Source organism: Capra hircus, chromosome 1 (assembly GCF_001704415.2).
Source record: "Capra hircus breed San Clemente chromosome 1, ASM170441v1, whole genome shotgun sequence".
Classification (NCBI taxonomy): Eukaryota; Metazoa; Chordata; class Mammalia; order Artiodactyla; family Bovidae; genus Capra; species Capra hircus.
The window spans coordinates 64,126,133-64,141,954 of NC_030808.1; the positions used below are offsets into that span (position 1 = coordinate 64,126,133).

The 15,822-nt window shown below is 40.8% G+C and overlaps 1 protein-coding gene across 1 annotated transcript; it reads right to left on the bottom strand.

Annotated features, from left to right (window-relative positions):
* On the bottom strand, positions 7,192-15,335 carry LOC102170266 (cytochrome c oxidase copper chaperone). Its single transcript, XM_005674965.2, has 3 exons — positions 15,120-15,335; positions 13,255-13,343; positions 7,192-7,307 (listed from the first exon to the last, which is right to left on the bottom strand). The coding sequence occupies exons 1-2, from the start codon at positions 15,224-15,226 to the stop codon at positions 13,259-13,261; spliced, it is 192 nt and encodes a 63-aa protein (XP_005675022.1). The 5' UTR covers positions 15,227-15,335; the 3' UTR covers positions 7,192-7,307; positions 13,255-13,258.

The window sequence follows — 15,822 nt, forward strand, 5'->3', positions numbered from 1 at the left end:
TAACAAGGAATTTGGGGGCCAGGATTGAATTAGCCAGATAGACGGAGAAGAGGATTTCCACTGGTAAGAATAGCAGACTCATGGGAAGAGAGGTGTGAAAACGCACAGCATGCCAAAAGCTGGTTCTATTTCTTGTTTAATTACAATTGCCTGACAAACAAATGTGCATGTTATTCCCTTTTTTCTAAAGTTGAGGTGGGAAATCAGTGGTAAAGGAAAAAAGAGAGTGCCTGGAGAAGGCCTCCCCTTCCAATGCCCTGCCCCACACACCCCAACCCCCAGCCTTTCCCACAGCAGTGATTTGGATCTGTGATATCATCTGAGTAGTGGAGTTGGGGATTTCCATATGCTGCTCTTCTGTCACCTGCCTGCCTCCCGGCCAAGCCACCCCCTTTAACGAGCAACAGTTGCTCATCCCTCCACCTTAGTCATGTACGCCCCTGAGCTGTCAAGTGGCTGTCTCTGCCAGCCTGTGAGCAAGGAAATCAGAAGCAACCAAGGCTCTGCCCAAGATAGAATTTCAAAGCAGGTCATCTTTCTCAGTCAGCCTGACCAGTGGCTGGCCCTGACCCCTTAAAGAGACAGGAGACCCACTGACTGTTGCTCTCAGCCTAGCTTCTTTGTCAATTCACAAATGTGTTCATTTGAGCAGAAGGTACTAACATATAGCAAGCAGGTATTATTTCCTCATGTCTTCCCATGATGCTTTTTTTTTTTTTTTAATGGAAGAAATGAACTCAATAAGGTTAAGGAACATTCCCAAGGTGATATAGTATGTGAAAAGAGGCTAAGGCTTAGGTCATTGTGACTCTAAATTGTATGTTCTCTGCGCTGTACCACCTTGCCAGCTACTTTTGGAAGTTTATATATGTCCATGTGTAGGCTCATTCATTGTTACGGGGGTTTGAGTATGCCACTGGGGCGGCATAAATCCCACATGCCACCTCCTGCAGTGATAGTGACAGTGATGTCTATGGGAAGGGACCTATGATGGGCATACAATGGAAAGCTGTATCTTGTTTATTTTTAAAACTAGGTTTGATAGAAGAGGAGAGAAAAAAGTGTGTGTCAAAATGGTATGTTCTTACACGGAAAGCCACAAATACACTGTAGAAAATATTTGGGGAGAATAAAAGGAAAGACACAGAAGTTTGCATCAGTCCTATTCAATAGGCATTTACTTAGAACAAAGTACGTGTGCCAGGAACTGGGGCTAGAAGATGAGTAAGACAATGATCACCTTCAAGGACCTTTTGGTCTGGTGAGGGAGACTGGCCCAGAAAAAAGTACAACCCCCAAAATACACTTATTGGGTATGTGGCCAATGAGGACATGTGTTGGGGAGCTTCTGGGAAAAGTATACTCCTTTGTGGAGACAGTAAGGAGGCCTGCTACCTTTCATCCTGGCTTGAGTAGTGTGATATGTAATGCTTGACGCAACCATGCCATTAGATAGGATGGGGTTCAAGGAAGCACTCGCTGATGGGTGGAGCAAAGAATTCAGGAAAAACAGCACAGGGAAGGTGACATTTAAGCTGGTCTAAAAAAATGCTCAGTAGGTGCTCCCCCAGCTAGGGAAGGGCCTGCCAGGAAGGGAGAACAGAATGTGAAGTCAAATCCAGAAGTAAAATGAAAATACATGGCGTATTCTGGTAATGAAGAACAGTTTGTTACAGGTGAATCAAAGGGAGCACAGGACATGAGGCAGGAGAAGCAAGCTGGGGCCAGATTAAGTGGGCCAGCTGAACCACCTCTCCAAGAGGGGTCACAGGCCACGGCTGGTCTGAGAGCTGTTACTGGTTCACGATGAGACATGAACAGAAATTGAGAGCACTTAGACATTTTTATACAATTTGACAGGAAACTTATTAGCCTATGAATTGGAAAAAATTGAAGTAGTCCTTCACCTCACATAGTTTGAGAAACACTGGGTTTGAGATGAATGCTTTGCTAATATAGTTATTAAAACAGAACACAGGCATGATTTTAGGCATTGGACACATACTGCTGAGCTGATCTCAGGCAGACGCTACTACTTTCTTATCCCATTTCCCCTTTCCCCCCAATCTGTGGACCTCTGATTTTCTTGGACAATATATGAAGAAGGGTGGGCTTCTCTCTGGGTTGCCAGGGCCTGAAATAAGACTGGTCAAAGCCAAGCACACTATCCCATTCCTCTCTACTGTAACTGGTTTAAGAGTGGGCATGTGACCAATGAGACATGAGGCTGTGTACGTGGGAGCACCCGAGGAAAAGTATTTTCCCTGATAGAGTCAGTAAGGACGCCTGCTACCTTTAATTCTGGCTCGAGTACAGCTGTATAATGATGTAATGCTTGAAGCTACCAGAGCCATGAGATAGGATAGACAGACCTAAGGATGAGAAGGTTAGAGAGGAGAAAAATAGAACAAGCTTTGGTTCTTCAAAGTATCACTGAGCATTGTATCAAATCTGAAACTTTCAACCACCAGGCTTTATAACAGGAAACAAATTACATGTATTAAGTAATTACATGGCTTAAGTATTTAAGCCATCCTAGTTGGGCATTCTAGTACTTGCAGTTGAATACATTCAGATGCAGATCTCCCTAAAGATCTCCATGGGCTTCCCAGGTGGCACTAGTGGTAAAGAACCCATCTGCCAATGCAGGAGACATAAGAGATGTAGGTTCGATCCCTGGGTCAGTCAGGAAGATTCCCTGGAGGAGGGCATGGCAACCTACTCCAGTAGTCTTGCCTGGAGAATCCCATGGAGAGGAGCCTGGTGGGCTACAGTCCATAGGGTTGCAAAGAGTTGGACACGACTGAAGTAACTTAGCAGGCATGCATGCAAGGATCTCCATAAGGACTGCTCTTCAGCTAGCAGTTATTAAACATCTCCTATATTATTCTATGAAAACTGAGTATCAGATGACTTGTTATGTGCTATCAATAAATTTCTCTTAAAAGTTTGAGTAAACTGAGAAGAAATCCTTCTCTAAACTCAATTTGACCATTAGAATAATTTGGTGGTTAATAAACAAGATGATTTGGTGCAAAGCTGGTCATCTGTTCAACATGTATTTACCATTTACCTCTTCCTCCTTATAACAGAATTCCAATTTTGTTCTGATATCTAAACTACACATGGATCCAAGGAGGGGATCCTGGTTTAAGCCAATCAGCATAAGGCTTTCTGTTGACAATTATCATTATACTCTCTCCAGATGGCACAGATGGTAAAGAATCCCCTTGCCAGGAGATGCAAGAGACACGGGTTTGATCCCTGGGTTAGGAAGATCCCCTGGAGGAGGAAATGGTAACCCACTCCAGTATTCTTGCCTGGGAAATCTCATGGACAGGAGAGTCTGGCAGGCTACAGTCCATTGAGTCTTACACAAAACCTAATTTGGCTCAATCAGATCAAAAAGGTAGGGGGTGCAGGGTACTTCAATGCCTTAGGAATAGTTTCTCTCTCTGCTGCTGGACTTAAACAAGAAAGCACATGATTAGCTTCATCAATCCCGGAAGAGAGCGCTGAGGTGAAAAATATCGATAACTTGATTCTTGGATGGCATCACTGAGTCTCTGATATCACTGCATCTAGAGTTTGCCCTAACCCTGGACTTCCAGTTACGTATTTTCCTTGATGAAGATTTTGTATAACTTAACTGTCAAAAGCACCATCATCAACACAGAACTACCATCTAGCAGTTTATCACAGCTAAAGAAACACTGGGTATATTCACACATGTACTCTTTTTAGGAAGACATCTTGGAATATTTATCATAGCACTGAATATTCACCTTTTTATTTTTATAGCTTATATACATATATCCGCCAGAATATAAGCTTTTTGAGAGCAGAGTCCATGTCTTACTAATCTTTGTTCATTACTCAGCACACAGTTGACACTTCGTATGTCCTCAGTAAATACTGAGTCAAACATCCTTTCATTTTGAGAACAGGGGATACATATGATTCACATATTCACATACTCAACATTTAGGGCAGTTCCTTGCACATAACAGGCCTTCACTAAACATGTACTGAATGAATAAATGAATTTACAGCTATGAATACATAATTTTTATTAGTTAACTGGTACAGGAAAGAACATTGGGTTTTTGGGCTTGAACTCTACTGACAGACTCACATCCCAGGTCACCAAATATTTGACCAGAACAATTTCTTTAACCTGACTGCCTGTACTCACCTGTGAAATGGGGATTATAGTTTCTCCTCACATCAGACCTGTATAGTTATCCTAAAGCAGACCTTGCACAGGTGTATGGTCCTGTTCTCATCAACCTTCAAGTCAAATGTTTCAAGGTTAGACAAAGGGAACTAATTTTAGAGAACAGCATGAATGTATCTGTATTGAGAATTTGGGTGGTATCATGAATAGCAGGAGCTTAGCCAAGAGATATGTCAGAACATGCTGACAACCTACTGGGAAGCTAAGTTCTTCATTTTTTCAAATTACTGTGGTAACATGTTACTATTATTAGTAACAAAATGCTACACATAATCTTTGAGAAGGCTTAAGCACTAGGGAATGATGGGCAATCTTGTGAGATGTACTTTTAAGTATGGCAGATGTCAAGAAGGGTTGTTTAATTCCTTTACCAATCAGGTAAGCATATCAAATTGACAAAGGTTGAAAAAATTAATCTTGCTAAGAGGTCAGGGGACTAGACACCCTCAGTACTAAGGTACAAATGGGCACCACCTTTCTAGAGATCAGTCAGGCAGGACTCATCCAAAGCCTCTGGCCCATCTTTGCTTAAATGACACTTATAATTTCCTTTGGAAACGTCCATTGTAGTGTTATAATGGAATAGCCAATGGAAAAAAAAAAAAAGCATACATGCAGAAAGAGATAAATCGCAAGGTCACCAAGAAGTGGTCTATTGTAGACTGGTGGCATTTCAGCTGATTTCTTTCTTCCTTGTTTCCACAAAACCAACAAAACCAAACATTTTAAAAATCAGAAATAATTTAGGTATCTGGTATGTATCCTGTTCAATACTGAGACCCAGTTCCTAGAATGGTATCTAACATATCACAGGCATTCTATAAACATTTGTTTAGTGAAATGAATGTACAGATAGAGAATTGTTTAAATTGTGGTAAGCCATGGAGTAGATTTGTACATAGTTAATAGAAACCGTATTGTAGAATTATACTCACAGGTGATAAAATATATTGAGAAGAGTTAATACTATGATTGCATTAAAAATATGTAGCATAAGGACCTTCCCGGTGGTCCCGTGGTGACGACTCTATGCTTTCAACGCAGGGGACAAGGGTTTGATCTCTCATCAGTGAACTAGATCCTGTGTGCTGCAACAAGAACTGGCACAGTCAAAAAAAGAAAAGTAGCATAGAAAAATGACCTAAATTTTTTGTTTTAAAAAAAATATATTCAAAGCGTAAGAAAAAATTGGAACAGCAAAAATTAACATTGGGAGATAAGGTTAGGAATTTTTTTTTGTAGTTCCAGGACATATTCAAGCAGAATGTGGATAACCATCTGCCAGCTATCTATATTGGTGGGAAGTTGATTCACATCATCTCCCTTAGGAGTCCAAGATTCTATTCCTCACCCTAGAAGAATGCTCTGAAATCTACACAATGTCCACTTAAATAAAACTCTATATCCAAGCAAATATTAAAGTAAAAATATGAATACAGAGAATGTAACATTAAATGCTAGATACTGTGCCAAATGCTTTATATACCCCCACTTTAATGAGTACTCAATCTTGTATTACTACTATCTCCAATTTTTCCTTTCAGATGAGAAAAACAGACCCAAAGAGGCTGACTCATTTGAGGTCATGTAGCCATCTGTTGAACTTAAGCCTTGAACTTAAGCCTGGCACACTTCAAAGCTACGCTTTTTTCCTCCCCCAGCTGTACAGCATGTGGGATTCTGGTTACCCCACCAGAGATTGAACCTGCACCCCCTGCATTGGAAGTGCGGGGTCTTAGCCACTGGACCGCCAGGGAAGCCCCAGAGCCATCTCTTAACTAGGAAAGGATCTTAGGAACAATTTAGTTCAGCTCCTTTTTAAGAAGCAACCTTCCAATCATATGACACATGAACCCTACATATTCTCATTAGTTTTCACAGTATCTTTTGTTGTTAAGATTTAAAATTCAAAGACAGAGTATGACCAGCTGCCTCATTTGCTCAAAAGCAGCTAATAGGACCACAGGGCTGCTATAGTGATCCATACTTTATGTTCTAGTCACTATGTTCTGTATGTTAGAACTATAGAACATAGTGAATAGAACACATATTCTGTATCACGACAGTGTAGGCCTAAGCTATTTCATTAGCGGCTTATTTGTAAAAATCCAGCCTCTGATCTGGGCCAGCTTCTAATTAATAAGAGATAACTGTTTGGCCCCTAGGCATTAAACTTCTGATCCTAGTCTATTCTAAAATGCAAAAAAACAGTTGAGATCTTTCAAGCCACCACACCCTGATGTGGTCCAAAATCTAAACAAGTTACTTTCATAAAAGAGAGAATTACTAAAGAACAATAATGACTTAAAATATTAAGACTGAAGATTTGTCCAATTCTTACCTTTAAGAAAGTTAAAAATAAAAAACAAAACCTTGAATGAGATGGTTTGACTATCAGATCCATTATAAATTGAATACTTCTATATAACTAATCTTTGTGATTTCATTAGATAAGATCAGTATCTGCTTTCTCTTGACAAAAAATATCCAGAGTTCCCAAAATGACAACAAGAACATAAGAAATTTGTTATAAGATTTGTTTATACTACAGTCGGTCCCTCAGGATCTGGGGCAATCGGTTCCAGGACCCTCCTGTGGATACCAGAACCTGTGTTTGCTCAAGTCCCTTATACAAAATGATGTAGTATTTCTATATAACTTGAGCACATCCTCCTATATACCTCTAGATTATGTATAATACCTAATAAAATGCAAATGTTGCACAAACAGTTGTAAATACAATGTAAACAGTTGTAAATACTATGTAAATAGTTGAAAAAAATGACAAACTCAAGTTTTATTTTTTGGAACTTTCTGGAATTCCCTCGCCCCCACCCCCCAATATTTTTGATCCAATGTTGTTTGAATCCACAAATGAGAAACCCACAGATATTCCTTAAGAAAAATAAATACCACTTGAGGATGTGAGGAATACAAAAAGAAACACACCTGAAGACTTTAACCAGGGATTTTTTTTTAATAAATTATAAATAATTTTTTATTTTGGAACTCCCAAAGTTACTGAATCTTCTTCATTCTTCAGGAACTATTCACTCCCAGAGCAGACCACCTGCAGGAAAAAAAATGTATTTTAGAAAGTTTAAAATTTCAAACATCATGCTAGACCTATGGAGTCAGGAATTAAGATGCTAGAAATAGATGCTTCAGCCGAGGACTATTAACTAACTGCCACAATTATTCTAAACCAGCCACAAAATAAAAGATCCACACTTTTAAAATTTTAGTTTTGCTTAACTTTAAATATAAAAACATCACAGAAACTGTTTAATTCATTACAAGGTTTAATCTTTAAAGTCTTTGTTGAAGTAAAAACTATATGTTCATTTATTTTCTCAAAAACATCTTCCCCAAAGAGGTTTATTTTTATAGATATTCAAGCGAAGAAACTTGCAACCCCCTCCTTGCTGACTCAAGTATGTTTGGCAAAGATCCACGAAGTGGAAGGCAGGTCAGCTCTGTATACAAGGCATTTCCTGTGGAAAGTTACTCACTCAAACCCAAGGGCAAAGTAAGGGTAACACTTCTGAAATGAATCTGGAAGATCAAAAAGGGAGAGCACCGGAGGATAGTCATAGCTGGTCATAGCAGGTGTCTCTCCAAAAAGCTCGTACCCACCCCGACTCCTATCCCAGAAGACAGAAACAATGCTAACAAGTTAGCTAAGCAATTTGGACTGGCCGACGGGTCAAGTCTAATTCAATGCTTCCCTCACCTAGCTATTCCTGCATTTGGTTTAGAAAAGATAAGCCTTATCAACAATATAAATATATAAATTCTCTCTTTTCTAAAAGGCTCAGAAGAAGAATACATGTAAACATATGCAAAAATGAAGTCACTCTCATTTCAAGAGACAGCAGTCTGTATAGCATTGCTACCTCTTCTGTTATCAGCTACTCATCATCAGGGGGGCTACCCTCTGAAAGCCTCTGGGTATAAAGTCCTTGACAGAAGACAGATATCTGTTGAATGAATAAATGTTCAAACAGCAAAAATGACTCTTTTTCTTGACTCTCAGGATATTTTCAGACATCATCATTTGTCTCTGAGTTTGTTTTGTGTGTGTGAAATCAGCATATTTTAAACATATTTTAACCAAATATTAAGTTCAATCAAACTTTAAATACTGAGTATCACCACTACTCAGTGCTGGTCCTTTAATTTATTTCAAAGATTTTAGCCCCCAAACTGTGTTCTCTAGGTGCCTCCTGGGTCTTAAAGGCAGAAAGATACCAGCCGCCATTTCTAAGCAGGTTTTAGGTTCCTCTAGTTTCTCTTTCAGGAAAAGAAGCAGTCATGGACTTCCCTGGTGGCCCAGTGGATAGGAATCCACCTGGCAAGTGTAGAGGACATGGGTTGGATCCCTGGTGTGGGAAGATTCCACATGCCATGGGGCAACTAAGCCCGTGCACCAAAACTACTGAGCCGGCACGCTAAAGCCTGTGTGCTGCCGCTACCGAAACCTGTGTGCCCGGAGCCTGACTCCAGAGAAGCCACCGCAACGAGAAGCCTGTGTACCCCAACTAGCGAGTAGCCCCTGCACGCCGCAACTAGAGACATTCCTCACACAGCAACGAAGCCCTAGCGCAGCCAAAAAAAAAAAAAAGCAGTTGTAAATGTCTAGAATCACCACAATCACACCCTATTTTTTCTTTGGAGTAGTTTTTAAGTCTCTGTTTTTGCTACTATTAAATCTTTAGACAGTTTATATTTAGTATTATCCCTACTACTTCTTCTGGAGAAGGCAGTGGCACCCCACTCCAGTACTTTTGCCTGAAAAATCCCATGGACAGAGGAGCCTGGTAGGCTGCAGTCCATGGGGTCGCTAGAGTCGGACACGACTGAGCGACTTCACTTTCACTTTTCACTTTCATGCATTGGAGAAGGAAATGGCAACCCACTTCCGTGTTCTTGCCTGGAGAATCCCAGCGATGGGGAAGCCTGGTGGGCTGCCGTCTATGGGGTCGCACAGAGTTGGACACGACTGAAGCAACTTAGCAGCAGCAGCAGCAGCAGCAGCAGCAGCTACTACTTCTTTAGCTTAAGCCAATGGTTCGTAGAGAGGAACACCTGAAAATTATCTAGGAGCTTCAGTTAACAGGTGCAGATCAGGGCTCAAGCTTGTGAATTTTGGAAAACATTCCTCAGATGATTATAAGGTACACTTCTGGTTGAATGTACTTACTTTCATATTAAGTTCAATATTCTGGATTCAAGGTACAATTAAGATCTTATTTAGAAAATAAAAGCTACTAAGGTTTTTGAATTAAGGAACTTTCATGATCATTACTGGGAAGATCTGAGATTGCAAAATATTTTTCCCTTGAAGCTATCCTCAGGAAAATGTGGTCTAATGGTGTAAGAGACAACAATTTAGTTAAGTTTATAAGAGTGCAGATAGTAGTATTGAATTTTACCCAGTTACTGACCTGGTTGCTAGGTTATATCCACCTCTGTATTTCAACAAAAGGTCTTTGTAACTAGCATTCAAAATAAAGTTTTAGGTAAACCTAAAAATGAATACATTGTCAGTAAAATCTCATTAAGTGCAAGGAGTGAAGTATAAAGTGCTCGCAATCTGGAGAGCGAAAAAGACCTAGATTTGGACTTCCCTGGTGGTCTAGTGGTAAAGAATCTGCCTGCCCATGCAGGGGACACAGATCTGATCCCTGGTCCAGGAAGATTCCACATGTCTTGGGGCAACTAAGCCCATACTCCACAACTACTGAGCCGATGCTCTAGAGCCCTAGAGCTGCAACTGCTGTGCTGTGCTTCACAAGAGAAGCCGTCACAATGAGAAGCCCCGGCACCGCCAAGAGGAGGAGCCCCTGCTCTGAGCAACTGGAGGAAGCCCGCACACAGCAAAGACCCAGACCAGGCAAAACAAAACAAGATCAAGATTCCAGTTTTAATCCCACCACCTATCCATTCCTAACTTGAGCAAGTCTTTTTTTTTTTTTTTTTTGACTTCATGGTCCCTCCATTTCCCCATGGGGGATAGGGAAATAGGGCATCTGGGACCAAAGTAGATTCAAACACTTGTTCCTTTTCCAAAAGTGGCATTATGCTGAAAATAAAAAACATATTCTCAATCCTAAGAAAGGCCCTACGTGGATTCAGATTCTTTTCATAACCAGGATTCAAAAATACCTAATCATGACATATATTAAACAGACCTCAACAGAATGTCTGCTATCCACAGTTTCAAGATATGGCTATCTGGTTTCTCTTTGACAGTTTACAAAGCCTATTCATACACATATCATTTAATCATCACGATGACTCTAAGAAGTAGTTTGGTCATGTACTGTTCTCTCTCTTTTACACATGAGAAAACTAAGGCTCAGAAATTTAAGGACTTGCTCAATACCACACAACTGGTTCAACTGTTTTCTAAGCCCAAAGCTCTTGCATTTTCTTTTATACACAAATGAAGCCATAGTAATCACTCTCATTCTCCATCCCAATAACAAAGAAAACCATGATATCTTCTGGTCCTCGTGAATATATGCTACTTATAGCAATAACTGTATCACCTTTGAGATCCACATGAAGTCCAAGCAAAACTTCGGATGCTCCTAAAATTAGCATTTAAAAAAAATATCATCCTTTTTATCAAGGCAGGCTTAACCCTAAGCAACAGCTTACACAACTGACTAGAAAGAAAGGGACAAGGAAATCATGTACAAATGTTGAGATTACATGTCTTTGAAGTAATCAAGTTATACTTTTAAAAAACAGTTATATGTTTTAAGCTCCCCACAACCATATTCACTTATTTTACAAAATGATTCACCATAAGATTTTTAAAAAGTCACTTAAGTATATCTTGTATACACAGGTTCATAATACCATACATAAAAATCACAAAATATATTATGGATCTCTTTTTATAAACAAAAAAGTAAAACTCAGATATGATTAAATTAGTATCTTAATGAACATATATTTAGTTCAAGTAAAACACACTCTAAACTAGAGAAGAGGAGAACCAAAGTTAAGCCCCAGGACTTTCAGTCTAGACTGTTTTCCACCTCATAGTGATACTTCTTATCAGCTGGTTCCTTATCCCCCCTTTTTCACAGCTCAAAGAGGAAGGCTGGTCACATGTAAAATTTCAAAGAGGCAGGAAACAGGTGAAAGGGAAAGAAGCCAGGCTTTCTATTACTTTTATACTGGTATGTAGCTTTGGCTTTATCTCTCAGCTATTATTAAAATGGTGGTATGGTGTGGATCTTATGGGGGAGTAAGGGCACCAAGCAGAGGGCATCTGTCTAGAGACAGAGGTTACAGGTCTGACCCTGCCTAGAGGTAGTCACTTCATACATATGGGCCTTAGTTTCCTCATTTATTCATTCATTTAATCAAGAATCTTCTATTGAACACTTGGTATGTCCAGCAAGGCTTCCCCAGGTGGCTCAGTGGTAAAGAATCCACCTGCCAATGCAAGAGACGTGGGTTCGACCCTGATCTGGGAAGATCCCACAGGCCGCGTGGCAAATCTGCCCGTGCTCCACGACTACTGAACCAGTGCTCTAGAGCGTGCCAGGCACAACTACCGAGACCACATGAAGCCCGAGAGCCCTAGAGCCTGTGCTCCGCAACAAGGGAAGCCTCCGCAATAAGAAGTCGGCATACCCCAACTAGAGAGCGCCCCTCGCCTCTGCAACTAGAGAAAAGCCCATGCAGCAACGAAGACCCAGCACAGCCCAAAACACCAAAAACTGAGGTTTTACTTTTATTAGAATAAAGCATGGTACAACAGAAACAGCGACAATTCCATTTCTGTTTTGCAGAAAGCAATGCTTCCATGTGCTGCCTACTCCATATTTAAAAGCTCTTCCTAAGTCAGAAAGAAAAACCCCAATACAGTAAGTTAACGCATACATATGGACTTTAGAAAGATGGAAACGATGGCCCTGTGAGACAGCAAAAGAGGCACAGATATAAAGAACAGACTTTTGGACTCTGGGCGAGAAGGCGAGGGTGCGATGACTTGAGAGAATAGCATTGATACATGTATATTACCATATGTGAAGCAGATGACCAGTCCAAGTTTGATGCCTGAAACAGGGCACTCAAAGCCGGTGTGCTAGGATAACCCAGAGGGATGAGATGGGGAGGGAAGAGGGGGTGGTTCAGGACAGGGGGACACATGTACACCCATGGCTGATTCATGTCAATGAATGGCAAAAACCACAACAATATCGTACAGTAATTAGCCTCTAACTATAATATATAAATTAATTTTTTTTAAAAAGCTCTTCCTAAAAACTCACAAGATTAGAAACAAAAAAACAGAATATTTCCCTTTTAATCAGACAACTGAATTTTTTGTCTGGACATTCTGAACTTCCTAAGCCATGATTCTCCTATCCATAACATAATTCTAAAAGCTTTTGCCAAGCCCTTACTTGAAAGCTTAATTCTCCCCTTCCCAAATCCACAAAACACCTCTCAACTTCTTTTTTCTGGTGGCAACATGCAGCATGCAAGATCCTGACCAACTAGAGATGGAGCCCAGGGACCCTGCGGTGGAAGCTGGGAGTCTTAACCACTGGACCACCAGCGAAGTCCCATATTTCTCAATTTATTAGCATCATTTACTCTGTACACTAGAAACTGAAAAGCTATTTTTCTAGTTATACTTAGGCATGTTAGATTAACCAGGTGAGCTACCTTTCAGACAGGTGGTGGTTTAGTTGCTAAGCCGTGTCTGACTCTTGTGATCTCATGGACTGTAGCCCGCCAGGCTCCTCTGTCCATAGGATTCTCCAGGTGAGAATACTAGAGTGGGTTGCCATTTCCTTCTCCAGAGGAGCTTCCTGACCCAGGAATTGAACCTCGGTCTCCTGCATTGCAGGCAGATTCTTTATCGACTGAACTATGACGAAGCCCTAAGAATGCTGCCAAATGATTGCTAAACCTGTAAAGCAATACACAAATTTGAAGCAATCAGCCTATGTATTACCTTCCAAATAAGAAAGTACCATGCTCACCATTTCATATCTTAAATCCCAGGGCTCTCATGCACTCCTTGTGGGCTTCAATTAGGTGTCCACATTGCTCTTCTCCTTTCTCAATTATGCTATAAATCAAAATGCACTTGTTAATAAAGTAGGCATTAAGCACATTAGTGGTAAGTGAGCTAAGTGATGAGGAGTGAGGCAGAACACGGATCTGACAGAATACAGCTGGAGTTTTAAAAATGGTATTACACCAAATGGTTTTATACCAAATTTGTTTTTACTGGCTCTTGTGATACTCCCTTGCCCATGAAAATGTTCCACAGATAACTAGTTTTTGGGGGTAGAGGAATCTGATTAGAAGAAATAATTATGCATATTAAATATTGACCCTAGACAATATCCAAGGAATATTACTGCTCTGTAATGAAATAAACTGAGAAAAAAGTTAACATTAAATGTACAGAAAGAAGAGCTTTTTTTTTGCCTATCACAGAGGAATTACATTTTTTATTCTGCTCTACATTCAAATACCTCTAAATAAATTTACTTCTAGCCACAAGACACCCAACACAAACAGCAAAAGACATCTGGCTGCCAAGGGTGGCCTGAGGAGCCCAACTCATGATGATCAAAGAACTTTTCACTTGTAAAATTACAAAGACTAGGACCACGAAAAAAATCAATTATATGAAAAAACTGACTCCTGACTCTAGATATCTGGGGAGCCACCATAGGGGTCAGAGGTAACTGTTGCACAAGTTATCTTTTAAAAAGGTAGGTTCTCCTTCCTTCTAAATACAACCTATCTTTCACTAGCTTTAATGGCTGTCTGCATGGGATAGCAAGCTCCTTATGAAAATAGCTAGCTCACCCTGATCATTTATTAAATACTGAAACTACTGTGCTAGGCACCAAATATGACTTATAGCACAGTAATCCTGAAGGCAGAAACCTTAGGCCCATTTTACAGATATGAGACAGAGATGTTAATTTGCTCAAGGTCACAAAGCTGGTTGGTGAACCAGGACTCAAACTGAAACTGCATCCCAGGCTTTTAATCATGATGTAATACTATCTGAAGGTTCAATAAGCACCTACTGTTTTTAACTGTGGAAGCACAGTATCCCACTGTAGTCTTCAATTCTCCCTTCACAGTATTACTTGCAAAATACTTAAGTGTTAATGTCTTTACTTTCTGTGTGAGGACAAAAAGGGACTGGAGGGAGAGGTGTAACACTCACATTATCTGAAGACTCCTTCAGATATTTGTTTCACAATAGAGGCTGTATACAATAAAAACAAGAATGCGAGTTGATGGTAATCTAGTTGTACTATTCTTAATACAGTAATATCATTTATATCATAGCCTGGTTGATTTTTAAATCATCTAGCTAGAAGAGGTGGGGGCATAAGGGGGTTTTCTGTAGTCTTTAAGAAATGTACCCTGTGTCTTACTATGCCTAAATTTTGGGAGAAATCACCAGAAATTGTACTCTTTGATACTGCCAAACCTCGCACAGCAGTCATTAACTTTAATGCTCCATTAACTTTAAGTTCCTTTAAACCAAGCAGCATCTTTACCCATTTCTACGTTTTGGAACCTAAGGCAGTGTTTGACCCGTAACATTTCCACGTTCAGAAACTCTTTGCAGGAAGGAATGAGTGGACGAAGCAAACTCGAGTCAATCTGACCTCTTTCCAATCCCTTCATCTGTTTCCCAAGGGTGAGCTAAGAGCTCAGTCTACAGCCAGCCAACTGCGAAGCCTATTGGACTCTATAGCCTTCAAGAGTACCACACGCCTAAGCGAGGACCAACACCAGCCCCAGGCAGGGCAGAAGGCCTGAGCGCTAGACGCGGAGCCTCCGGCCGCCCCCTCCCGGACTGCGCACTAACCACGCATCGCGCGCCTTCTTGGTCTCCGGGCAGGCGCAGCAGGGCTTCAGCGGCTTCTTCTCCTGCGACTCAGATGGGGCAGGGCTTGCGGCCGCCAGACCTGGCATTTTTCGTTCCCAAAAACAGCAACTAGCACAGACAGCCTAAACTCTCCAGACTTGGCAAAGCCGATTTGCGCGCATTCACTTCCGGCAGTCGCTCTGAAAAGAACAGGAAGTCCTGCCTCTCTTCCATAATTGGGGGAAGAGAGGGGAAAGGAGGGTTTGTTTTTTTTTTTTTTAAAGGCGCTGTGCAGAAGAGTCAAAATGAAGGTAGTAATGTGAGGACGTCTCTTTGGTCCAGGAGCAGAGAAGTGAGACGAGAGTGCAGCGACCTGGAGGACCCACAAAGGAGGAGATCTAGTCTTTCCCAGTCTATTATTTTCCTCTATTTCTTTGCGTTGTTCACTTAAGAAGGCTTCCGTATCTCGCCTTCCTAGTCTGTGGAACTCTGCATTCCGTTGGGTATACTTTCCTTTTCTCCTTTGCTTCTCACTTCTCTTCTTTTCTCACCTATTTGTAAGGCTTCTTCTGACAACCACGTTGTTGCCTTCTGCCGTTTGTTTTTCTCGGAGAAGATTTTGGTCACTGCCTCCTGTACTGTGTTACCAATCTCCATCCATAGTTCTTCACGTAGTATGTCTATCAGATCTAATCCCTTGAAT